The following is a 25,266-nucleotide window of genomic DNA, read 5'->3' on the forward strand; positions in this document are numbered from 1 at the left end:
CATTTTTCTCCCTCCTCTCCTCCTCTTATTCCGCTTCCTCCCTCTGGCTCTCTCTCTGGGTTACTCTTTAGCCTTGTTGTTGGGTTGTTATTCAGCTGCTTTTTTTGGTAACAGATTTATTGAGAAATAATTCACATACCATGTAATTCATCCATTTAAAGTGGACAATTCAATGATTTTTAGTACATTCACAGGGTTGTGTGTTCATTACCAGGGTCAAATTGTAACATCTTCATCACCCCAAAAAGAAATCCCATTCCCTGTTGCTATCACCCCATTATACCCCCATCCATCCCAGCTCTGGGCAAGCATCCTCCCACCCCCTTTCCCCACTTTATTTTTCTCCATAACACATATCACACTGTAATGTACAGAAGTACCGTATTTTCCGGCGTATAAGACGACTGGGCGTTTAAGACGACCCCCAACTTTTCCAGTTAAAATATAGAGTTTGGGATATACCCGCCCTATAAGATGACACCCGGTGTATAAGACGACCCCCAACTTTTGAGAAAAAGTTAAAAAGTCATCTTATACGCCGGAAAATACGGTAGTTTGTTTTGTTGTCTGTCTTCCCTCACTAAAATGTAAGCCCCCGTAGGGTAGAGATTTGTTTTGTTTTGTTTTTCATTCCTTCTTTGCCACGGTGCCTAGAATGGTGTCTCGTGCATAGCAGATACTCAATAAGTACTATTTATTGGATGAATGAACCTCTTTCTCTGAATCTCTGCCCCCTTGTCGAGTGGTGCCTGGCACTATCCTAGGCGCTGGAATACAAAAGTGAATAACACGGTGCTTCTCTGCAAAGGCCTGAGAATAAATGCGTGGGGTCAACTCACTTGGGCGGTGTGTTCCTTTGAGAAGTCAGCTTTGAATGTAGGGACTGCTCTGAGGAGGACCTCTTGGCGGATTTACCTCTAAATGTCCAGACTCTGACCAGGGCCCCAGGGGAGCCTTGACCCTGCTCCCCACCTGAGAGCGCAGGGAGCCGCCCCCACCCGCGCTGCCCGTCCTTACCTGCTGCCCCCACCCTGCCTGCAGCGCAAGGCCATCGAGCGGTTCTGCAGCGAGGTGAAGCGGCTGTGCCATGCCGAGCGGAGGAAGGACTTTGTCTCCGAGGCCTACCTCCTGACGCTGGGCAAGTTCATCAACATGTTCGCGGTCCTGGACGAGCTGAAGAACATGAAGTGCAGCGTCAAGAACGACCACTCTGCCTACAAGAGGTCAGCCTCCCCTGCCCCCCACTTCCTGGGTAGCCTGCCAAGGGGAGGAAGAGGATGGAGCCTGTCTAACAGGCCCCTTCTCCAGAACCAAACGAGCCACTCCCCAGGCACACAGCGGCTGGGCCGGACCTGTTTGTGTGGTTTGAGGAGAAAGGTGCAGGGCTGGGTCCTGGGGGAACTGGCTCTGGGCAGGGCTCTCTGTCTCAAGATGGAATCAGATGCTCATTTCTCCATCTGTGGAGCAGCAGCGTCCTCTCTTGCTCCTTGTAGTGCAGGGCCAGTGAGATCATCATGAAGTGGTCACACTGTCATTCCTGTAAGAATGAGAAAGCCAGTTCGAACTGCTTCTGTGGAAGAGGGATGGGTTGGCTCCCGGAACTGAAGAGCCCCTGCTCACTCTCAGGCAGGCAGTGCCCTGGGGTGGCCTCCGGCAGCTTTAACACCCCCCCCCCCCCCGCCCCCGCCTTGGGCCAGCATAGCCACCCCAGCTTCAAAGGAAGAAAAGGATGCTCCTCTTTGCATATGATTTTGCAAAAGTCCCAGCTTGGTGGTGTGCCAGTTTCCTCATCAGCCATTGTGTGGGTGGGGACTCTGCTTGGACCGGGGATCAATGTCAGCGCAAGAGAAGGACAGAGAGTGGGGAAGGGCTCGTTCCTCTCTAGAAATTAAGGTACAGCCACCCCAAAGTGGGCGGGGGCGGGAGGGTGAGTCCAAAGCATTTGGACAAAGATTTCCTCTGTTGTCTAGACACATCTCTTGGGAAGGCTTTTCTGTGTCTGAGGAAAGGCCCCTCCTCCTTGAAGCACGTCATCCCAGGGCTCCTAGGTCACTGGTGAAAGCAGACCACAGACTGATTCTCAACACGCTATCCTCCTGAGGAAGCTGTGACAGAACCCTGGGGGTGCCCAGCGGGCAGAGCCCCTCACAAGCCTGACTCAGAAGTGGCACCTTTCACAAAGGTTCCAGGTTGGGCCGGAAAAGTCTGGGCCGCCGCAGTTTTTCCCTTCACGTCCCGCGTGTGTTCCCCACACCCACCATCCCTTCGCTCTCAATCCCAGTAGGTTAAATAGACTGGGTTCTATGCAATGCTTTGCTCTAGAAGCATAGAGATTTTCCAATAAAGAACACCATACAGAACAAAAACAAAGCACCCTGCCCCTGGTTCTGCTCCGTGGCGGACTGTGCAGGTCCACCGGAGGTCACTGCGGGGCCAGGGATGCTCATTTCAGTCTGTCTTACCGCTACAGCTGGTTGGTAGGATGCTGGCTGCCCTTCAACTTGGAGTTTGAGCTTCAGTGCTTTCTTGCCTCTTAATCTCAGGTACCCTTATCAGAAGGGTGTAAACAACTCCATACGACTCCAAAACATACTCTCCATTGACTTTAGTCACCTGTGATGTCAGAGCTGGTTAACCTCGGGGGCAGTGTCACTCGGGTCGGGTGGGAGACGGAGCCTGAGAGGCCTGGTTAGGCTGGCTATAGGCTGGCCACTTGAGCGTTCCTCTCTGCGACCCCGTGTTTCAGGGCGGCGCAGTTCCTGAGGAAGATGGCAGACCCCCAGTCTATCCAGGAGTCGCAGAACCTCTCCATGTTCCTGGCCAACCACAACAGGATCACCCAGGTGACGGCAAACTCCACGTTAGTCCGGGCCTGTCTTCCCAGGACGCAGGCAGGGGCCTGGAGGGTGGGTGGACCGTGAGCAGAGGAGCTGGGTCCAGATCGAACACCCTCACTGCCCTACTCCGGAGTTAGACTTTGGATTAAGTTTCCCTTCCCAGACAGTCCTTTCACCCTCTCCAAGTCTGGTTCCCTGAAAACCTTCTCAAGCCACTATCCTGCCCCAAAGTAGTGCAGATTGAGAGCATGGGTTCTGGAGTTCAACAGCCTTGTTTTCTAACCCTAGACCCTTCACTGATCCATCATGAGACCTTGGGCAAGGTCTAAGCCTCGGTTTTCTCATCTGTAAAACGGGCCTGGGATTTTGAGAATGTTATGAGAATCCATGTGATAGGACTGTGGTGAGAAATACATGAGATACTGTATAAAAAGCCCTCCGTATGCAGAGCCTGACAGATGGCAAGGGCATAAGAAAATGGAGCTGTTATTACTGCCACCGCTTGGCCAGGGCACCCCCGCTGGGCTGTGGCTCGCACGCTCTGTCTGACGTAACCTGTCTTGCTCATCCGTCATTTCAGCCTAAACAGGCACCAGCAAGAATGTCAGCAGGACTCCGCCTGAATGGGGCCCTCCATCTTCGAAGGGTTTGGAGACTCAGCTCCCTCTCAGGGATGCTGCTGGCTTCGCTAGGCCCTCCCTACTCCTTGTTGACTGCAAAAGGCTATCGACTTAGAGGCTCTAGGTTTCTTTCCTGGGACGCCGTCCCATGTTGTGAGACCCTTCTCTTGGGAATTGTATTTCTTTCTATACTGCTCTGTCCTGCCAGGAGGGAGACTGCTGCTGGCCCAGCTCTCCTACACTGGCCTAGGCCATCCCCCATCACCCGAGGAGACGCCATGGCTAAGTCCACAGCCTCAAAACCAAACCGGGAAGACTAACAGGCCTTCTGCGATAAAGCTGAGCTGCTTTTCAAATCAGCCCAATAATATACTTCCTAACCATCAAAACTGGCGGGGGATAAAATGGAGGGCCCCTAGGGGAGTGAGTTCCCTGCCAGGGGAGATGTGCAGGAGCTCAGACCAGCCACTGTGGGGACACTGAGAGGATGCAGGCTTCCTCCCCCTAGTGGTCAGCTAGTGTGTGTGTGTGTGTGTGTGTGTGTGTGTGTGTGTGTGAGTGAGAGAGAGTGTTGGGGGGGGGGGGGTCCATCCACATGGTGTGGATGTGGGTGCAGCAGCAGAAAAGGAGCTGACCAGAGGGGGGCGCTGCTGTTTAGTGTCTCCATCAGCAACTGGAAGTGATCCCAGGCTACGAGGAGCTGCTGGCGGACATTGTCAACATCTGCGTGGATTACTACGAGAACAAGATGTATCTGACCCCCAGCGAGAAGCACATGCTCCTCAAGGTACGACCGCTGTGGCCACGCACCCCGTGGCCTGGGCGTGCCCTCTCACCTCCTTCTTACTTTAAATCATTTTTTTAAAAGACGGTACATATTTTTTCTTACTTAAACATGGACATAGATCTCACTGCACATAATGTTTTGTAACCTGTTTTCCCCCCTTTCACATGTCATCTACACCTTTCCAGACATTAAGGATATTTCCGCAATGTAATTTTTAGTGGCTGCCAAGTATGCTATTCTGTGGAGATATTGTTAGTTAACCAATCCCCTCTCGTTGGATATTTGTTTGCTAAACTGCATTGAACACTCTTATAGCACAGCCTTGGTGTACATACCCTTGGTCGAGTCAGACTTCTAGGAGGAGAAGTGACCGACTCAAAAGGAAGGCAAAGTCTTCAAGCATTTGCTCTGTTTTGCCAAAATCGTCACATTTGATCCATCAGTTTACAAGTCTGATTTTTCAATTATCAAGTAATATTGATCATTGTAGAAAAATCTGAATCATACAGAGAAGCACAAAAAAATATTAATCTTTCACAATCTTTCTATCCAGAGGTAACACTTTTATTAGCATTTTAATGTATTTCTTTCTCATTTTTTATGCTTATATATTTTCAACAAATGTGGTGTACATAAATGATGCCTATGTCAGCTTTATCCCTTTTCATTAAATGTGTTGGAATATTAATGCCATCGTATGGATGAGCTTCCTTTTTTTAGTTACTTTATTGTTAGCTGCTCAGGACGTTCCTAATTTCTCTCTGACAACTGTCACACTGACATGAGCAGCCTCCACGTTCTTTTTACACACGGCATAGCCCCTTTGATTCTTCCTTCCCGGAACCTCACCTTTCACAGCTCTCTGGTGGCTTTGCTTTTTCCTCCTCTCCTCCTTGTCACTCTTGCTAGTCTAAGCATCCCAGGCCTGTTGACACGCCCTTCCGTACATTTCCGTGGCACCTGGAGGGAGTTTGCAGGGCAGCGTGGCGTTGTGACTTGTTCACTCTGGCTTCCTCTGTACAGTCAGATTTCTTTGTTTTTAACTTTTCCATCAGATGTGATGGGCTTCTGTGCTCTGCCCCTTCTCCCTCCAGGTGATGGGTTTTGGTCTCTACCTGATGGATGGAAATGTCAGTAACATCTACAAACTGGATGCCAAGAAGAGAATCAACCTCAGTAAAATCGATAAATTCTTTAAGGTCAGCACCTGGGGCTGGGGCTGGTCAGGGGCCAAGGGGTTGTCTCTCAGGGGAAAGAAGTGAAATTAACCAGCAAGCAGCGAGGCTTGTTGGTTGGGTTGTAGCTCTGAAGACCCCAGGAGGAGGAGGAGGACAGAAGGGCAGGGCCTCCAGCTGCCTTTAGTAGAGGAATCTACACTAGAAGGCAGCCCCTTACAAGTCACACTTGGCCAAGTCTGAGGGTTCCGCTGGGGTTTGGCTGGGTCCAATATGCATACTGCTTTTTCCTTTCCCCAAACTCCCCTGCTATGTAGACAAAGAGGTACATAGCAGAAGACAGCGACTGCTTTATTTTCCAGTATAAATCTGACCTCACAGGAGCAGAAGGATTAGACTGCATTTTAAACTGACTGACAGCTGCAAAATCACAGCCTCTGTCCTGGGCCAGCAGAGGCCACCTTGGCTGGCCCTGCCCCTGGGCAGCACGCCTCAGAGCTTCCCTCAGACACTCAGTCTGTTCCAGTGCCCCAGAGATTACACTTCTCACCCCAAATCTTTAAAAATAAAACATTGCGGTTAAGCTAAGCCGTTGAGGTTTTTGCAAAAGGATTTCCTACTTTGGAGACGAATTCCATGTTGTCGATTGATGCTCGTGTTGGGCACTGCAGGCATGGGGTGGAGGCTTTGGAGGTCAGACCTGGAAAAGCCAGGCTTACCATTCAGAGCGGAACCCCCCTTTGCAGGTGTGACATGGGGGACACCAGGCTGGGCCTGAGTCCCACCAACTCTTGGAGGTTGAGGGGAAATAAGTCGCCAGCGGTCATTCTGTGCCTTGGCTTCTTTGCGAGACTGGAACTCTCACTTTCTCTGCGGCTGCCCCAAATGGAAGCAGGGCTCATCGCGGGGGGCCTGTGCAAAGTGGGCCTCAGCCTTCCTCAGGGTGATGACAAGGGGTGGAGGGAAGAACGGCATCGCCTCTGACGGGCCGGGCTTTCGTCTGACTCTGCCACTTAGGAGCTGGATGACTTTTGGAAAGTCTTGAAACCTCTGAGACTAAGTTCCCAGCCTCCCGTGAATACTGAGGGGGCCCATGTTATCGGGTTCCCTTGAGGGCTCATTGGGATTGCATAGGTGAGTCGGCACCCTGGTTCATAGGCCTGGCTCCTTCACTTCTGGCTGGTTTGACGTTGTAAAAAAAATCACTCGTGCTATCTGAGCTTCCTTTACTCCATCCCTGAAATGGGAATGAGTAGTGCTGGCCTCACAGGGTTATTGTATGGCTTGAGATACTATTTTTTGTTTTGTTTAAAAGACTTTAATTTTTAAGGGCAGTTTTAGGTTCACAGCAAAATTGAGCACAAAGTACAAAGATTCCCTTATACCTCCTGGCCTACCCTCTCCCTCCCTCCCCCACTCATGCACAGCCTCCTCCATTGTCAATACCCCCGCCGGAGTGGTGCATCTGTTATAACTGATGAACCTACATTGACGCGTCGTTGTCACCCAACATCCACAGTTTACATTAGGGATCACTCTTGACATCGTACATTCTATGGGTTTTGACAAATGCAGAATGGCATGTATCTACACTCTGGTGTCATACAGAGTAGTTACACTGCCCTAAAAAACCCCTGGTTTTGACGTAGTTGGCAACGTGCCCAGACATCAGAAGCAGACAGTAAATGCCAGCCTCCCCTCCGTTTGTCCTGGTTTTCAGATGGGTCTTGTCTGCCCTCTGGTGTTAGGTGTTATGATTTCAGTTACTTTACACTGGAGTTCCTCAGAAACACTACACCTAGCCAGTGGCATCCAGGCACCCACTCCTAGTCCAGAGTTCCAAGCAGCAGGATCATCCAATCCGAGGGAAATCAGAGCAGAAAGGACCCTGCCCTGGGAGGCAGGCAATCTGGTCCTCATTCTTCACCCGGTCTGCCTGCTGGGTGACCTTGGACAAGTCACTCTGCCTCTCTGGGCTGAGTTGCTGGATCATACGGTTGGTTGGAGGCAGGGGACCTGTATGCTGGCTGGGGCTCCTTTTGCTCCAGGGTCACATGGAAGCATCATCGGAAGCAGGAGCGAGGGCTCAGCCCAGAGGCTCACGGAGGGAGGCTGCCTCCCCTGGTGGAAGGCAGCCACCTGGTCCCCCCTCGGCGTCTCACGCGCTGTGTTTGCTTCCTTTGCAGCAGCTGCAGGTGGTGCCCCTATTCGGCGACATGCAGATAGAGCTGGCCAGATACATTAAGACCAGTGCTCACTATGAAGAGAACAAGTCCAAGTGAGTGCCTGCCGTAATGTCTCTCGGCTCCCGCGAGGCGCCCAGCCCGGGCAGGGGGCCCGAGGGGCCACTTCAGCCCCTCCCCCCTCCCCAGAGCCCTGGGCAGGTGGATTCCAGAGGGGAGCAGTGGAGGGTGCTCTGAGCCCTTTTGTATCCACCCTTTGCTGCTGGGGTTCAAAAGTGCTCAGAGCACAGCCACGCCCCTTCTCTGTCCCAGCTGCACTGGGACAGCAGGAGTCCTCCTTCCTTGAGAAGCAAGATGACGTCATTCGTGATTACCCTGATTCCCTCCTCAGGTTTCGTGTCCAGGCAGTAAGTATACCATAGCGCGCATGGTCTGGACAGTTCCAGCCGCGTGGACTGGTTGATGGCCTCGCCTTAGGTCGTTCTATAAACCACCATCCTTGGGGATCCACACTAAGGTCTGGGGTCTGGGGTGTCAGTGCCGCATGGGAGTAGGGACACCCAGGCTTTATCTCTGCGATTGTTAGGAGGTTTCTTCTGCCTGCGTCTCATTCCAAAGCTGGGTGGTTTTGACCTTCCCATATGGGGGGTGGGGGCGGGTGAAGGAGGGAGTGACCGTCCTTTAGTCAGGGCTGAGGCCTTAAAACTGCCAGCCTTGAGCCCAAGGAAAGCTGGGTTAGGCTCTTCATAACCCGCTGGCTGCCAGAGCGGCGGGAGGTGTTCTAGGAAAAGCACGGAGTCCAGAACGCTGCGCTCATTTCCTCACGTTTCTGCATGAACTCCCTGCCCCCGGAAGTTGGTTGGGAACGGTGATGCGGCCAGGGTGGGGCGGCAGCAGTCAGCGTGGTTGTGTCCCCATCCCTGCGCTGCTGGCCCGAAGTAAAACCAGCATGAGGAAGCCTCTCGCCGTCCGGAACATTCTGTGAGGGCCGCTTCAGGGCTCCCTCTGAAATATCAAATTCTTTTTCCCCCAAAATATGTTTTTACTGATTTCAGAGAGAAGGGAAATTGAGAGAGAGAGATAGAAACATCACCTCCTGCAGGCCCCCCACTGGGAATCGAGCCCACCAACTGGGCATGTGCCCTGACCAGGATCAAACTGTGAACTCCTGGTTCATAGGTCAGTGCTCAACCACTGAGCCACACTGGACTGGGCTGAAATATTAAATTCTTGCCAAAACGTTTATCTGCCTTTCTTGGTGACTGTGCTTTTAATCTGTCTGCCGGGTCACCCAGCACTAGAGGGCAAAGGGGACTGTCTTTGTTCTCTTGAGGAAGGAGAGTGAAGATTCTCATCCATTCATTTCCTCTCCAATTTAGGATGATTCCCCCAATGATAAGTTTAAAAAATAATAGTTGAGGAGGAAGAGGTGGTGGAAGAAGACGAGGATGAGGAGAGAGAGAGAGAGAGAGAGAGAGAGAGAGAGAGAGAGAGAGAGAGAGAATGAATGAGAATGACCATGGCCTTCCTCACCATGAAGTGCTTGCTTGCATGTTCCTGGGTCACTGTTGAAAAGGGAACAGTCCCTTTAGGTTTCCTTAGTCCTTCCCCCTAGGCCCCTCCTAAGCCGGCTTCAACCTCAGGACGTCAGTCAGTAGACAGGCTTGGGGAGGTCGCCCACCTTGCTTTTTCCCTGCGTGGATTCCAGGCCTTTGTAGCCCTCGAGAGGCTGCAGTTCCCTTCTCCCTCGTGTCACTGGTAAGTACGCGGACACCAGGTATCTGGAAAGCCTGTGATTGGGTCCCAGAGGAGGAGGAAGGGCTGGTCCGCTCAGCCTGTGACCCCCACGACGTGGGATGAACAGGCTGTCTTGCTCGTGTCTGGGTTACCTCTTGGTTCTGCCCAGGGGAGCCAGCCACCTTGGCTGGGCACCAGGAGCAACATGTAAGTGGAAGGAGCCTGTCCCGCCAGGCACCTGAGACCAGGACCTGCTCCAACCCTGTGATTCTTTGCCCAGGTGGACCTGCACCCAGAGCAGCATCAGCCCCCAGTACAATATCTGCGAGCAGATGGTTCAGATCCGAGATGACCACATCCGCTTCATCTCCGAACTTGCTCGCTACAGCAACAGTGAGGTGAGCTCACTCTAGCTGCTGGGATGGAGGCCAGGGTGAGAAGGGGTGAGGACCAGGCAGCACAGAAATGACCATAGAGATGATGGAGAGCAGGAGGGAGGGAATACCCGCTAGAGGCAGGAGGGCAGAATGGCCAGGAGCATGGATTTTAGAGCCACACAGAACTGGGTTTGAGTCTGGTTCTGCTGTTGACCATCACAAGTTATTCAGCATCTCTGCCTCCATTTCCTCCTCTGCAGAATGAGGGTAATAGTACCCAGAAAGTTTCATTGAGAGGATTAAACTCTCTGATGCACGGAAAATGCATTGTGCCTAGCAGAGTAATTGGGAATTAATTGTTAGAACGTGTTCCAAACCATCCCCGCCCTAGATAGCAAGAGAAAGAATTCTAAACACGCCTGCTTATAACACCATCTAAATATTTTTAAATTACACAATAATGACATCATTAAACAACAGAAAATACAATTAGGGACAGAGTAAATGCTCAAACCTCAGAAAAAATAGAGATATGCAAAAGGAGGGGAAATCAGTCATGTAAGATCCTACCACCCAGAACTGACTATGATTAATATTTGGGTGAATATACACTCCTGCATCTCTTCCCACTAAACCCTTCCAATAAGTGTGTATATTGGTTTAGTAGCACAGGTGCCCTGACTTGAGTTCCTTTGTTACCCGGAGCTCTTGGGTGAATGACTGCACTGTCCCATGTTTGCTCACGGGTTACACCAGGTGGCTGGGAGCCATAGTGCCCATGCTTTCCAAACCCAAACTCGGAAACGCCTTGTATCAAAGAGGCAATGTATTTGAAATGAGGACAGTCAGACAAATGTGGACATTGTGGTCTTAGGCCAGTGGACGTGGACCAGGGACAAGTGCAAACGCTTTGACTTTATTTTTTTTTAAATATATTTTTATTGATTTCAGAGAAGAAGGAAGAGGGAGAGGGAGAGAAACATTCATGATGAGAGAGAATCATGGATCGGCTGCCTCCTGCAAGTCCCCCACTGGGGATCGAGCCCACCACCCAGGCATGTGTCCTTGACCGGAATCGAATATGAGACCTTTCAGTTCACAGGCTGACGCTCTATCCACTGAGCCAAACCGCTAGGGCCTTCTTGACTTTCTTAACTCTATGTGCCAGTCAACTGGATTAAGGCTGTGGCTTGACTTTAAGGGCAGGGGTCTCCTTTATTCCTTGTGAAGTTTTGGTTGTGGTCTAAGAATGAGTCTGGCTCAACGTTATTTTTAAATCATATGCTTATACGTGTGTATATGCAGACGGTTCTCGTTATTTGCAATAACGTTCTATGAAGTGGCCCTGAACACTGAATTAACCAATACTGAACCATTGCTCCCCGGGGGAAATACAGGGTTAGGTTCCTGTGAGGCTCTGGTCACAACCCTTTCAGCATCCGATCAATGCATAACCTTGTGCTTTTCTGATTAAAGTCACCTTGTGTAATAGATGTTGTTGTTTCATGAACATTAACTCACTCAGCAGGACACTGTCCGAGCCTCACTTTATCTGTTAAGGGGATGTCATAAAGCACCTCCGTGGTGCGATCTTAAGAGAATCAATGCAGTAATGCATTAACGTGCCAAGCACGTGGATGGTGAGGGTGACGGCTCATGCTCCCCAGGTGGTGACGGGCTCGGGGCTGGACAGCCAGAAGTCCGACGAGGAGTACCGCGAGCTCTTCGACCTGGCCCTGCGGGGCCTGCAGCTCTTATCCAAGTGGAGCGCCCACGTCATGGAGGTGGTAGGTGCCCCAGGCGGAGGCTGCCCCTCCCCGGCCCCCTTCAGACCGACCTCGGTTCACTTGGAACGTGTCTGCCTCTGCCTCCCCCCAAGAACCCTTTGTATAGCGGCTTTACTGAGAGACAGTTCACATGCCATGCCATTCACCCATTTAAAATGTCGATTCCCTGGTTTTCAGTATACTTACAGAGTGGTGCAATCACACATGTAGAACATTTTCATCACTGCAAAAATTCAATTGCACACACCCCCTCCGTGCCCTGTCTCCCCTGCCCCAATCTACTTTCTGTCTCCATGGATTTTCCAATTCTGGGTGTTTCCTAAAGTGCAGTCCTATATTGTGTGGGCTTTAGTGGCTGGCCTCTCTTACATGGTATGGTTCCCAGGTCTATCCATGCGGTAGGAAGAATCAGTACTTTATTCCCTTCAGAGGCTGAATAGACTCCCAGGGCTTGGTCACGCCTCCTTTTGTCTGTCCATTGCTCTGCTGATGGACATTGGGTTGTTCCCACCCCCAGTACTCCTGGAAGCTGGTTCACCCCACTGACAAGTTCTGTAACAAGGACTGCCCGGGCACGGCGGAGGAGTACGAGAGAGCCACGCGCTACAACTACACCAGCGAGGAGAAGTTCGCCTTCGTGGAGGTGGGTGCCGACCTCCCGGCGTCTAGTCTTGGGTCTCCTCCAGCCCCAAGGCTGCTGCTCCGGGTCCCGCCGTGGGAGGGAGTGGTTTCCAGCAAGACGGCAGCCTTGGTCCCTTCCTGTGCCTGTACTTCCCTGTCCCCTTCCTGCACCCACCCCCCCGCCCGCTTCATCTCTGTCAGGTTAGTCACAAACCATTAGAAACTCATTCTGTTCTTAAAAAATCCAAAGGAAAGTGTTCACTGCACTAGAAAAATGGGCAAAAGGAAACCAGCAGCAGAAACAAACCAACCAAAAAAAAAATGGCTGAAAGAGCTCAGAAAAATGCCCAAACCAATGAGTGTTCAGAGAGAACTGCAGATTGAAACTAAGATGGGTTAGTGTTGTGGACCAGTCAGGATGGTGAGGACTTGGAAGGCTGGTGATGCCTGTGGCTGGGTGAAGCGTGGGAAGTAGACCTTCTCAGAGACTGGGTAGCCCATCTGCATTTTACAGTCTTTCTATGAGGGCAGACTGAGCAGCTGTACCCAAATGTTTAATGTGCGTACCCTTTGGCCCAGAAGGTTCTGGAAATATATCCCAGGGAATTAAGCCAATTGCACAAAGACATGTACACATAGATATTTATCACAGTATTATTTATAATACCAAAATATGTGAAACAACTGAAATGTCCTCAGTATGGGACCAAGTAAAATAAATGAAGGTACTGCTATATCATCGAAAACTGTGTGTGGCCACTAAGATGAATGTACTGATGTGGAAAGATATGCACAGTGTATTGTTGAGTTTAAAATAAACAGGTTAAAGAACAGCATGTAAAAAATGACCCCATTTATAGTAAAAGTGATATACTTTTGAATATTTACTCAAAACTGAAAGACGTAAGTACTTATATTGATAGTGGTAATTTCTGGAGGGGAGACTCTTATTTCCTGGTTTATAACCTTCTAATTTGTGTTTTGTTTGTTTCATTGCAAAAAGATATTTCTATTTGGTGGGGAGAGGGACATATACACTAAGTTGTGAGTGACAGCTACCTCTTTCATGACCATCTGAAGTCTATAAGTCCTGGATCCTAGCCCTGGGCCAAAGGTCACTTCATCTCTCAGAGCCTCAACTTCCTCATCTGTAAAATGGAGCCAACAATCTACCCGCTCATCCCAGGGTTATTCTTCAGAACCAAACAATAGTTGTCAAAGGGGATAATGATGTCCACGAGCTATGAAAGCTGGAAAGGGTCAGAGCATAGCAGGAGTTCAGGTTGTCCTTTTGCACATCCCCAGGCTGCACCTTAAAGGACTGGGGTTCAGGGGTGTGATTGTAATCACACTTGGCCTGGAGCTGAGTGCTCCCCGGACCTCCTGGCACTTCTACTGCTAATGGGTGTGATAAGTGTGGTGTTGTCATGAGGCTGATGTGGCACATGCTTTCTTCTCTGAATTCTGAACCAATCTAGGAATTAGCACTTGAGGCTAATGGGGATGGGGGTGGGTGGTTAAGGATTAGGTTTGTTGCTGGTAAAGCTGGACCAGAGATTGTGCCTTCCACCCAAGGCCATTAAACTTACCCACTGGGAAACAGGCCAAGCAGCTACAGAAATACATACCCCCTCCTTGGGCAGGGAGGGGATGATTAAGGAAGACAGGAACCCAAGGGAGAGGACACTCGCCCTGGAGGCAGGCAGATCCCAAGAGAGAGCACCAAGGGCTATACTCATCACGGACACCAGTCTCCCACGACTGCAGGTGGATTAGTGAGTTAAGGGGCTGGGGAGGAGACAACTAGAGGGGCAGAGGCTTCCCCCCAAGTCTTCTACAGGAACCCTCTTTTATGGGTTTAAGCAGCAGCTGGCCAGATTATTTCAAAAGCAAAGATTATAAAAATTCTTTAAAAATGTGTATGGTAAAAAGAAAAAAGTTCTATTTGATATGGCCTGTGGGTGCATGCTGTGTGGAGAGGCCACAGAAGTCAGAGTGGTACTCAAAATGCGGTCCCTGGACCAGCTGCCATTTGTCACCAGTTCGCAACAAGGTAGGGAGCTGGTGCCGGAATGAAAATCGGCAGCGACATCTTTGCTTGGCAGCAGGGCTTTCCTGACGGAGGGGCAGAGTGCTGATTTCCGTTCCGGCGCTCGCTTCTAACCTAGCCATGGATCGGCACTCGAGGTAGCACTGGCTGGCCTCGTGCTTCCGGGCATCTCACCCAGCGCCCTCTCTACAATGCGGTGAAGGGTACTGGAGAGACAAGTGTGCCCAGGTGCGGGAAGCCTGACCCTGATCTGTGCCCGGCAGGTGATCGCCATGATCAAAGGCCTGCAGGTGCTCATGGGCAGGATGGAGAGCGTCTTCAACCAGGCCATCAGGAACACCATTTACGCGGCCCTGCAGGACTTTGCCCAGGTGACGCTGCGCGAGCCCCTGAGGCAGGCGGTGCGGAAGAAGAAGAACGTTCTTATCAGGTGGGTCTCCCGATGGCCCTTTTCAGGGGCACATCAGGGGTGCGAGGTACAGAGCACAGAGGAAGGTCCCTGCTCAGTCAGTTTCCAGGGCAGCCTCTGGACACACAGACCCTTCCAGCAGGTTTTAGGAAACCTTCTCAGGAGATTGGATATTTGAGATGACTGGTCCTCAGTCTCTGGGTTGGAAGCCCATCTCCACTGGTGTCTAGTTATGTGAACCCCATCAAGTTACTTACCTTCTCTGAACCTCACTTCCCCTCATTTATAAAATGTGGATGATAATGGTTCTTGCTCATAGGCTGTTGGGATGATAAAATTGGATAATCCACATGTAGACCTGAGCACACAGCCACGTGGAATAAGTATGCAATGAATATAAGCTATTATTAAAGCTTTAAATAATCAGAGATTTAATTGGACTAATGAGACTCTCCTATAACAAAAAACAGAAACAGCCGTCCTGCCTCACTCGAGTTCTTTGCCCCTGCACAGGCTCAGAGCTGAGGTCTCAGGTAGCCATTGGCATTGGAATCACCTGGACGCCTGTAGCCTGCAGACTCTGGACTGCACCTGAGACCTGTTACACAAGCATCTCAGGGGTGGGGCCAGGATGAGCACCTTTGACAAGCACTCCAGGAATTCTGGGAAAGTGGCCCTGGGGCACCACAGACCCTAGAAACAGGCTTGCAGTGTTTCCCTCCTCCTGATGCTTAAACGATGTTTGAGCCTCCATCCTTCCTTCCCAGTGTCCTGCAGGCAATTCGGAAGACCATCTGTGACTGGGAGGGCGGCCGAGAGCCCCCCAATGACCCATGCCTGAGAGGGGAGAAGGATCCCAAAGGTGGATTTGACATCAAGGTGCCCCGGCGTGCTGTGGGGCCCTCCAGCACACAGGTAAGCGGCTCTGGGCACAAGCCAGCTCTGCAGACTCAGGCCAGCCAGGCCCTGGTAGGTCATCCTGGCTGGACCATAGGGCACTGGGGCTGGGGTCCTCGGGCAGGAGGGGCAGGGTCAAGCAGCTGCTCTAGTCTTATTCTACCATCTTGTTTTGATATAGGAGGGAGGACCACTGGCTTAAGATTCAGGAGACCTGGATTCTCGTCCTAGATACCTGTGTGACCTTGGGCACGTTATGTAATCTCTTTGTGCCTCAGTTGTCTAATCTGGCAAATGGGGGTAATACCAGGACTGGTTCCAAAGTGTAGGAGGAGTTTAAAGTAGATTCCATGTGCATCTGCCCTGTCCCTCTTTAATGAACCCTGCCCCTTCCCCTGCAGTGACATCCTAGCTTGGGAATTCACAAGTTCTGCCTCTGACTTTGGCCTGTGATCTTGGGAAAGTGCTGACCTCTCTGAGCTCTGATTATCTTCTCTGTTAAATGAAAACTTTGCATGAGATCATGTTTCTGATTAGATTCTTTTTTTATTCCCCCCATGACCCCAGAAGGACAAGTATCAAAAAGCCCTTGACTCCTTAGAGAACGTCTAGAAATCAGAGATATTCAAAGTTTCCAACTGGAGCTTCTGAACAACAGGTTGCCTGTGGCTTATCCAAAGCAGTTGTAAAATTCCAGGGGGAAAAAATAAAGAATCTGGGCATCTTAGTTAAATCTCTGTCACCTACTTAAAGGACAACTAGTTTTTAGTAAGCTTATGAGGTGTTGGGGGAAAGCATATGGCTCCATGGAAGCATTTAAAGGTCTTCCAAGCCCCGGAAGCCCCAGGCTGGGGACTCCTGCTTCGCATGACCTTTCAGCCTCTCTCCGCCCTGAAATCCTGAGTCCCTGAGAGGAGCCATCCCTGACCCTTCTCACTGCGTGTGTGTCTGTGTCTGGGCAGGGGGACGGGGCAGAGGGACAGGGGCAAGGTGTGTTCTCAGCTCTGTCATCATTAACATCCCCTGGCTTCCCAGCCCGTGGCCAGTGTGCACTCACCTTGCCTGCTGGTTGTGGACCGTCCTGAGGAAGCTTCTGCAAAGAGTTCTGTGTAAAGTTAGGGGCCAGAGACCTTTCTATCCCAGAATGCCCCAGAGGAGCTGAGCAGGGCTTTCCGTGTTTCTGTGAGTCCTAGACATGAGTGAGGGAGAGACAGACAAGGCACAAGAGAAACTGGAAAGGAGGAAGGTGAGCAAGGGGGACCAGCAGGCAGAGAAAGAGATAGAAGAGAGAGGAGCGAGCAGGACTATTTATATAGACAAGCGAAAGGTGCATGTCATCAGCAATCAGCCCCCCAGCACCACCGAGTCATGTTAGGTGGCACAGATGCATTTAATAGGCTCCTAGACAGTCAGAGCTGGGAGTACCCCTAGAGACAAACTAGTCCCAGTCCCCTTCCCCCATTTTACAGATGGGGAAACTGAGGTCCAGAGAGGGGAAGTGGCTTGTCCAAGCCACAAGGCGAGTCACAGGTTGAGGTGGGACAAGAACCAGGTCTCCTGACTCCCACCCGGGGCTCTGCTAGAGACATTGGAGCACGGTCGACATGGGCCGCCAGTGTAGCTGGGACGTTGCCTGTCCTGGTGGGTCAAATGCTCTGTTTCAAAGGAAGTGGGAAAAGAGTTCCCCCTCTTATGGACAAGTTGTTAGAATTTGATATAAATCAGTCAACACTCACATGGATGGACGTAAAGAATGCTTTCTTTGAGGCCTCCTAGGCCATCGTTAGAACAGGGCTTCTCGGTTCTTAGGGGTGATAGACATGCCTACCGAAAGGGTTGCAGAGGGTAGACGTCTGATAGACCAGCATCCATGGTAGCGCTTTGACCGCAAAGGGAAGGCTATGGTAGGGATGGTGCCCCTCCTTTCTGTGGCCTCGCTGCCCTGCGCAGTGCGCATGGTGGGTGAGGTCCCAGCGGAGGATGGGCCTGTGGCAGAGGGAGGTTGGAGCATCTCAGAGGTGGTCGGCTGGTGGCCCCTAGCAGTCGTGATGGCTTTCCCACCGTATACAATACCTCTTGCTTTTCTCTCTCTCTCTCTCTTCTTTCTCTCCCTCTTCCCTGTCTCTCCTGCCCTCCCATCCCTTCCTCCTCTCTCCTATCTATGTCGTAGGCCTGCCAGTGGTCCCCGCGGGCTTTGTTTCACCCCACTGGTGGCACACAGGGCCGAAGAGGCTGCCGATCCCTGGTATAACACCGCCTGGCTGGGTTGGTTTGGGTACACTTCTCCAGGAGGCAGCAGGAATGGACTAGCCTGGCTCCTCGAGGCCCCTTCCAGGCCTAAGATTCAAAGACAAATGATGTGGAAAGATCTAGATTAGCACTTGTACCCTTTGCACTTAAGGTCTTCTGTAAGAGGGAGTTAATTGTCTAGTAGGCTCCTGTGTAAGTACCAATCTTCACCCGCTTTCCACCCAGGATTTTGGCAGGCTGTGCCATGCAGCTGGTGCCACCAGAGGGCGATGGATTCAAAATACTGAGGGTCAAAAACTTGAGGTGGTGGGGGCTTGTTCTGATAATCTCCCATCTCACAGTTCTCAGAATGTTAGCGCTGAAGGGGACTGGTTTGCGAAAGCTACAACCCCTTCATGTTGGCAGATAAGAAAACTGAGGCCCGGAGTGGGACTCTGTTGCCCAAGGTCACACAGCAAGTCAGCGGCAGTGCCTGGCCTTGACACCCCAGTCTTTTGACTCTTGGTCCAATGCTCCACACACGGTGCTACCATGGGTGTCCAGGAAGGCAGGGACTCCAGGGTGGCGTGGAATGAGGTTCTTCTCTGATGCCCACGCCCTTGACTGAGAGGGCAAGCAGGAATCTGGACCTTGAACTTCCTAGTTTTACCAGGTTGCACCTACCCAAAGTGGCCGCAGGCCCCAGACAGAACTGCCTTCCCGGGCTGGCTGGCCTCCCTCTTGAAAGTTTACATGTTCCAAATTCACTTCTCCAACCCCCAAATGGGTGCTTCCTAAGACAAAGCTTTATAAGGGCATCTACAGAAAAAATATATATGTCTGTAAGTGCAGCACAAAGCATCCTTCCCCCGGATGCAGGGCCAGCCCCTGACCTGCCCGTCTTTCTTTTTCAAGCTGTACATGGTGCGGACTATGCTCGAATCACTCATTGCAGACAAGAGCGGCTCCAAGAAGACCCTGAGGAGCAGCCTGGATGGCCCCATTGTCCTCGCCATAGAGGACTTCCACAAGCAGTCCTTCTTCTTCACGCACCTGCTCAACATCAGTGGTGAGCGTGGGGGCTCCCCGGTCCCAGAGCCACTGAGCTGTCAGGAGGCCAGAGTTGCAGAGAGCTGTGATCACTTGACCCAAGGGGCACATTTGCCTCTAAGGAAAAAACGCACACTTGCCGGTGGACTCTGGGAGCTAGGAAAGGCCGGGGCTCAGTCCAGCTACTCTGACTTAGCTGGAAATATTTGTCCAGTAGACATTGTGTCCGATTGGGCATGAAGTCCTCAGTAAAGGGGATCAGAAATAGCAGTGCACACAGAGGCACCTAGGGCCAGCGTTTTGCATCTAAGCAGCAGCTCTGAGCCCATTAGTGCTCGCTGCTCCTAGCAAAGGAGGCTCCCGGCTGCACCTCAATCCTGTGTCCCCCACTCCTCCTCTTCTGTCTGTAGGATGTGTGCGCAGGTGTGACAGGGCAGAGTAGAGGGACTGTAGCAGCCCAGAGTGGTGGGAGTGGTCATGCATCTGTTGGTATCGAAGAGAGAGCTTAACCAATAGTCCCCAGTTCTTCACAGAAGCAGCCTAGGAAGGGCCTTCAAGGCCTCTGAGCAGTGAGTTCAGAATTATCACGTACAAGGGGCCACGGAGCTGCCGTTCAGGTAAAAGCAGATACCTAAGGCCTCTCTTCACACTTTGGATGGCAAGTATTTTCAGGATGGCTTTGGAGCAGGGGGAGGGAAGTGGACATTGAGGGGCACCAAAATCTCTAAAACATCACCACCCCCTCCCCCCCACACTGTCTCTGCCTCTGAAGCTTAGCAAACCCTGTCTTCTACCGTTAGCCTGGAATTCAAGTTCAAGAGAGCAAGGTCTACGGTCAAGTCATACCTCTGAGGACCTGCTGTGCTCCAGCACAGCCATAAGAATAACAACAACATTCATAAACAGTACGCTCCCAGGCCCTTTGTGCCCTGCTGTAACCCAGGCCTTTCCCTCGTGCTTTCCAGAAGCCCTTCAGCAGTGCTGTGACCTCTCCCAGCTCTGGTTCCGAGAGTTCTTCCTGGAGCTGACCATGGGCCGGCGGATCCAGTTTCCCATTGAGATGTCCATGCCCTGGATCCTAACAGACCATATCCTGGAAACCAAAGAACCTTCCATGATGGAGTAAGACGCAGGCTTGGGCCAGCGAGGAGGTTCCTGGGGGTGCAGGTGGAGGCTAGTTTGCCAGCGAGCTCTGTTTGCCCCAGAGCTTTCCACGTGAGGCATTATGCCGGGCCAAGGCCACACCAGATTTGACTCAGCCTTGCAGATAGGTTCAGAAGTCTACCAGCCCATCTGCCCCTCCTACGCTTTGTCATTCTCCTAACAGTCATGCTGCAGGGGGGTATCATCCCTGGGGATTAGGAAGCTAACTCATTTTTTTCAGGCCCTGGATTTATTAGCGTCACCGACTTTTGATTTCTGTGGGCAGATGGTAAAGTAAGTCATTCCTAAGTGGAGGCTGGAAACAGTGCTGGAAGGTTCTCCTTTTCTGTCTTTCTCCCAAATCTTCATGTTTCCCAGCAGACAGAAGTCTGGCTGCCGTAAGAGAGATGATTAGTAAGCTGCTGGCCCTTCTTTTTTCCTCTTCAGGTACGTCCTTTACCCATTGGACCTGTACAACGACAGCGCCTACTATGCTCTGACCAAGTTCAAAAAGCAGTTCCTGTACGACGAGATCGAAGCCGAGGCAAGTGATGCTTCTCCCTCTGTTCCTGCAGGCTTGTTCCGGGAGTATGGGCTTGTCTCATCTTTAGCTATTGGCACAAGTGGGGTGTCTTAATCCATTCAAGTTATAACAATATCACAGACTGGGTGGCTCATAAACAACAGACACGTGTTTCTCACTGTTCTGGAGCCGGCGTCTGAGACCAGGGTGCCAGCATGGTCGGGTGAGGGCACTCTTCTGGGTCACAGACTTCTCACCGTGTCCCCAAGAGGTGGAAACCCAGAGGAAGCTCTCGGGGTCTCTTTTGTAAGAGCACTAATCCCATTCATAGGGGCTAAACCCTCAGGGCCTAATCCCCCCCCCCAAAAAAGGCCTCACCTCTTGATACCATCACCCTTGTGGTTTAGGATCTCAACATATGAATTTGGGGGAGACCATAGCATGGGATCAGTGACTGGTTCCAGAGAGAGCTCTTTATAAACATCGTGGTTGTCCCAAAGGACCTAGACCGGGATGAGGTCTTTCTTTTTCAAATGTTGAAGGGATGGGACATGATAGGACTGCTTGGGTAAAATTAATTTTCCAATGGGTCTTTTTATGGTTTGATTACTTGGCTAATAAAAACAACAGTAATACACCTATCAATTATTATGTATTTACCATTTGCCAGGCATAGTGCTAAGCACTATATAAACATTTTAAGTAATCTTTACAACAATTTTAAAAAGTCTATGCTACTACCTATTTGACAGATGTCAAGGGGTCAAGCGTCATTACCCCAAGGTCACAGAGTCTCTATATAGTACTGATAGGACTGACATAGCCATCTTTTCAATTGGTAAAGCTGTTTACTAGAGACGGTTTATTTCTGTAATGGTCAGGATAAGCTACGTTGTGATGCAGTAACAAACAACCCCAAAAGTCTTAGTAGCTTGAAACCAAAGGTTTATTTCTCCAGTATGGGTTGGCTGGGGCCTCTATTCTATGTAGTCTTCAATCTGGGACCCATCTGGGATATTTACTGGTTGCAGGGGGAAGGGTTAGGGTAGCGGTTCTCAACCTTTCTAATGCCGCGACCCTTTAACACAGTTCCTCATGTTGTGGTGACCCCCAACCATAAAATTATTTTCGTTGCTACTTCATAACTGTAATTTTGCTACTGTTAATGAATCGTAATGTAAATATCTGTGTTTTCCGATGGTCTTAGGCTCTACAGCAGCAGTTCTCAACCTGTGGGTCACGACCCACAGGTTGAGAACCGCTAGCAGGGTCGCCTGGAGTCACGACCCACAGGTTGAGAACCGCTAGCAGGGTCACCTAAGACCGTCGGAAAACATAGATATTTACATTACGATTCATAACAGTAGCAAAATTACAGTTATGAAGTAGCAACGAAAATAATTTTATGGTTGGGGGTCACCACAACATGAGGAACTGTATTAAAAAGGGTCGCGACATTAGGAAGGTTGAGAACCACTGGGTTAGGGTGAATCACGTTCTGATACTTAGATACTTAAAGCTTCCACCTGAAAGTGACACATGCCATTGGTCAAAGCAAATCACGTGGCTGTGCCTCCTTTCAAAGAGGAGCAAGGAAGTGCAGTCCTTCCATGGGCCAGCAAGGGGCAGAAACATGAGATCAAAGGCGCTAGTGACTTAGTTTTACCTTCTGGAAATTGGATGATAGTCTTTGTTCTACTTAAGCACGTGGGATTCTATAAACATGGAACGAGGCCCATTTGGTAAAATTGTCATACAAATATAGGGCATTCTTATTTATAAAAGAAGGACTTTAATGTTTTAGGGTATGCAGTACCACCAGATTTGTTTGAAAGTTTATGTATTCCAAAGAAAAGCTAATAGAGCTGCTGCTTTCTTTCTAGATTCTCCAATTTCTATGGGAGTTGAAATACAATCTTTTGTGTCTCCTGACCCCTTTCTCTTCCCATCCCCAAGCCCTGTTTCCCACCCTGAAGGACCTCATGTATGTGTACATGGATGCCCAAGCTTCGTCTACCACCATGGCCACAAAAAATGCTCTCTTAGCCAGCCCTGGGGGGTGCACATACCTGCAGTATAGTTCATCTTCAAGGTTAAACTCAGGGAAAAGAGCATGCAGGGCCTGGAAGGGGCTTGAGCCACTTAGGCAAGGGTACTCAAAGCTGGTTCAAGAGGAGGATTATGGGGTATGACTGGGCACTCCCACCTGGACCCTGCAGGCTCTTTGCCTGGAGGAAGACCAATACCTTTGAAGTCCAAGTCCAGGTCGGATGCCTTGGTTACCTGCATATGAGGCCAGCACTGTATATACCACCTGGGGTGTAAAACAAAAGGCATGAAAGCTCTTTGAATATAGAGCTGAGAATTTGGTAAGAAAAGAATCGAAGATGAGTCACCTAAATATGACCTGTTTCTTTTGACATTACACTGCCACTCCCCTTTGAAATTTCACCCTCAGCCATTTCCTGCTCTTGCTGGGTCGGAGGATTGGGATTTGATCCTGTGTCTGATGCGAACTTCCTTCCCACCCGAGCATCACCAATGGGATGAAACATTGACATGGCAAGACAGCCCCTTGTTCATTGAAAATCAAAGATTTTTAAGCATCCTATTTTTTGAGTGTTTAAACTTCTGATGACCATCCACCTCTTTATTTGCAAAGCAAGGTTAAGTACAGTGAAAGGAAAAGACAAGAAAGTCTGTCATGAGAGGTGGCCAGGGGAGGCCGACACGAGTCATTACAGGACATGAAGACCTGTCTGTGGCGTCCCCCTTGGGCCGGCCCCTGTAACACCGAAGAGGGGACAAGTGGGGAAGGCGGTTCCTCAACAGCTTTTCGAACTTTGCCTTCTCTGTGCCTCACTGAGGACCTTGAGAACAAGGAACCAGGTTCCCCAAAGTAAACTTGGCCATATAGTCTTTTTTCTTTTTTCTTCAAAGCCTCTCGCCCCACAGCTTCAGGCAGACCAGCCCACTGCCCTCTTTGAGTTGCCCAAGTCTCTGTGGTAAAGCTGGACAGACTCCACTGACATGTTCTGCTTCCTCTTCGCCAGGTGAACCTGTGTTTTGATCAGTTTGTCTACAAGCTGGCGGATCAGATCTTCGCTTACTACAAAGCCATGGCCGGCAGGTAAGAGAGCCTGGGGTTTGCTGCTGCAAAACCTCCCTTCATTCGCATGTAAGGAAACCTAAATGCTTCCATGGGTCTGGCCTGGGTGCTAGAATGTAGGAGAGGAAAATAGATTTATGTTGGGGAAGACAGACATTAATAAAAACTGGTGAATGCACAGTGACAAGGGGAGTTACATGCTCCCTATGAAGGCAAAGTTCATGGAAATGTATGACGGTTAAACCTGAACTAGTCTTTGGGTGGGGAGCTGGAACGGCTGTCCTGAGAAAGGTACATTTGAGTTCATTTGTGAAAGTGACAGGAGTAAAGTAAAACTAGATGAAGGAGGGGGACAGGAAAATGTAGGGAAAAGGAACTATTTGTGCAAAGTCCCTGTGGCAGAAGTATAGTAACAATAGCATGCCAGATACCATATGATGTCACTTTTATGTGGCATCTGAAAAACAGAACACACAAACAAAACAAAAAGAGGAACAAATTCACAGACACAGAGAGCAAACTAATGGTTGCCAGAGGGGAGGGGTGGATGGGTAGATGAAAAGGGTCAAGTTTAATAAGAGGAACAAACTTCCAGTTATAAAATAAATAAGCCACTGAGATGCAGTGTGCAGCATAGGGAATGTAATCAATAATATAGTAACAGCTCTGTATGGTGACATACTTATTAGACTTATCATGATGATCATTTCTGAAAGTATATAAATGTCAAATCACGATGTTGTACACCTGAAACGAATATATTGTGTGCATTACTTGGAAAGTTCAAGAGGCTGCTGAGAGAGGATTAAGGTGAATTAGTACATGTAAAGATCTCCACAGACCACAAGAGGGAGCAAACGGCATGACAAAGCTGGAGAGAGGCTGGAAGAATTAGAAAGCACAGGAGGGAGAGAATGATCTAGATCAGTGCTGACCATTAGAAATATAATGCAATTAGCCCTGGCCCATGAGGTTGGTTGGACGTCATCCTGTGCACCAAAAGGTTGCTGGTGAGGACACATGCCCAGGGTGCCATCTAGATCCCTGGTAGGGGTCATGCAGGAGGCAGTTGATCGATGATGTTTCTCTCTCCCTCTTCCTCCTCCTCCTCCTCCTCCTCCTCCTCCTCCTCCTCCTCCTCCTCCTCCTTCTTCTTCTTCTTCTCTCTCTCTCTCTCTCTCTCTCTCTCTCTCTCTCTCTCTCTAAAAACAACAACAACAAAAACAATTAAAAATATTAAGAGAGAAGAAATATAATGCAATTATACATGTGAGCCACAAATGTAATTTTTAAAATTTTAGTTGCCATATTTAAAAAAGGAAAAATAGGCAAAATTAATTTAGCAATATATTTTATGTAATACGTAATCCAGTATATCTAAAATACTACAATTTCATCATGTAACAATTAAATAGTACTAGAGATAGTTTTGTGTTTTTTGTCTACGTCTTCAAAATCTAGAATGTAGTTTATATTCCTAGTGCATCTCCACGTGGACCCACCGCATCTCAGGTGCTCAGCAGGCTCATGGGGTGGTGGCTGCTCTCGGTTCTGGAGAATGTGCATTTAGATTGGGTCACTGTCCTGCTTCATGACTTCCTTTCCATGACATCCAGTTACATCTGCAGAGTATCTAACCTCTTTCCTGTGGCTTAGGTAGTCCCACGTGACCTGGCCCCTGGACTAACTTTCTAAGTTCATTTTTGCACCATGTTCTCCACCACACTGGCCA

At 50.0% G+C, this 25,266-nt stretch overlaps 1 protein-coding gene across 1 annotated transcript in view; it reads left to right on the forward strand.

Annotated features, from left to right (window-relative positions):
* Positions 1–25,266, forward strand: part of CYFIP2 (cytoplasmic FMR1 interacting protein 2) — a 106,826-nt gene that overhangs the window by 27,846 nt on the left and 53,714 nt on the right. The window contains exons 6-19 of the mRNA XM_079771342.1: positions 1,042–1,223; positions 2,747–2,843; positions 4,116–4,244; positions 5,339–5,443; positions 7,606–7,697; positions 9,620–9,737; positions 11,384–11,503; positions 12,021–12,146; positions 14,438–14,604; positions 15,351–15,498; positions 18,625–18,778; positions 19,725–19,881; positions 20,350–20,446; positions 23,479–23,555. Coding sequence (XP_079627468.1) covers positions 1,042–1,223; positions 2,747–2,843; positions 4,116–4,244; positions 5,339–5,443; positions 7,606–7,697; positions 9,620–9,737; positions 11,384–11,503; positions 12,021–12,146; positions 14,438–14,604; positions 15,351–15,498; positions 18,625–18,778; positions 19,725–19,881; positions 20,350–20,446; positions 23,479–23,555 — 1,769 coding nt within the window. The remainder of the gene's footprint in view (positions 1–1,041; positions 1,224–2,746; positions 2,844–4,115; positions 4,245–5,338; positions 5,444–7,605; positions 7,698–9,619; positions 9,738–11,383; positions 11,504–12,020; positions 12,147–14,437; positions 14,605–15,350; positions 15,499–18,624; positions 18,779–19,724; positions 19,882–20,349; positions 20,447–23,478; positions 23,556–25,266) is intronic.

This window comes from Cnephaeus nilssonii (assembly GCF_951640355.1).
Source record: "Cnephaeus nilssonii genome assembly, chromosome: 5".
In the NCBI taxonomy this organism is placed as follows: domain Eukaryota; kingdom Metazoa; phylum Chordata; class Mammalia; order Chiroptera; family Vespertilionidae; genus Cnephaeus; species Cnephaeus nilssonii.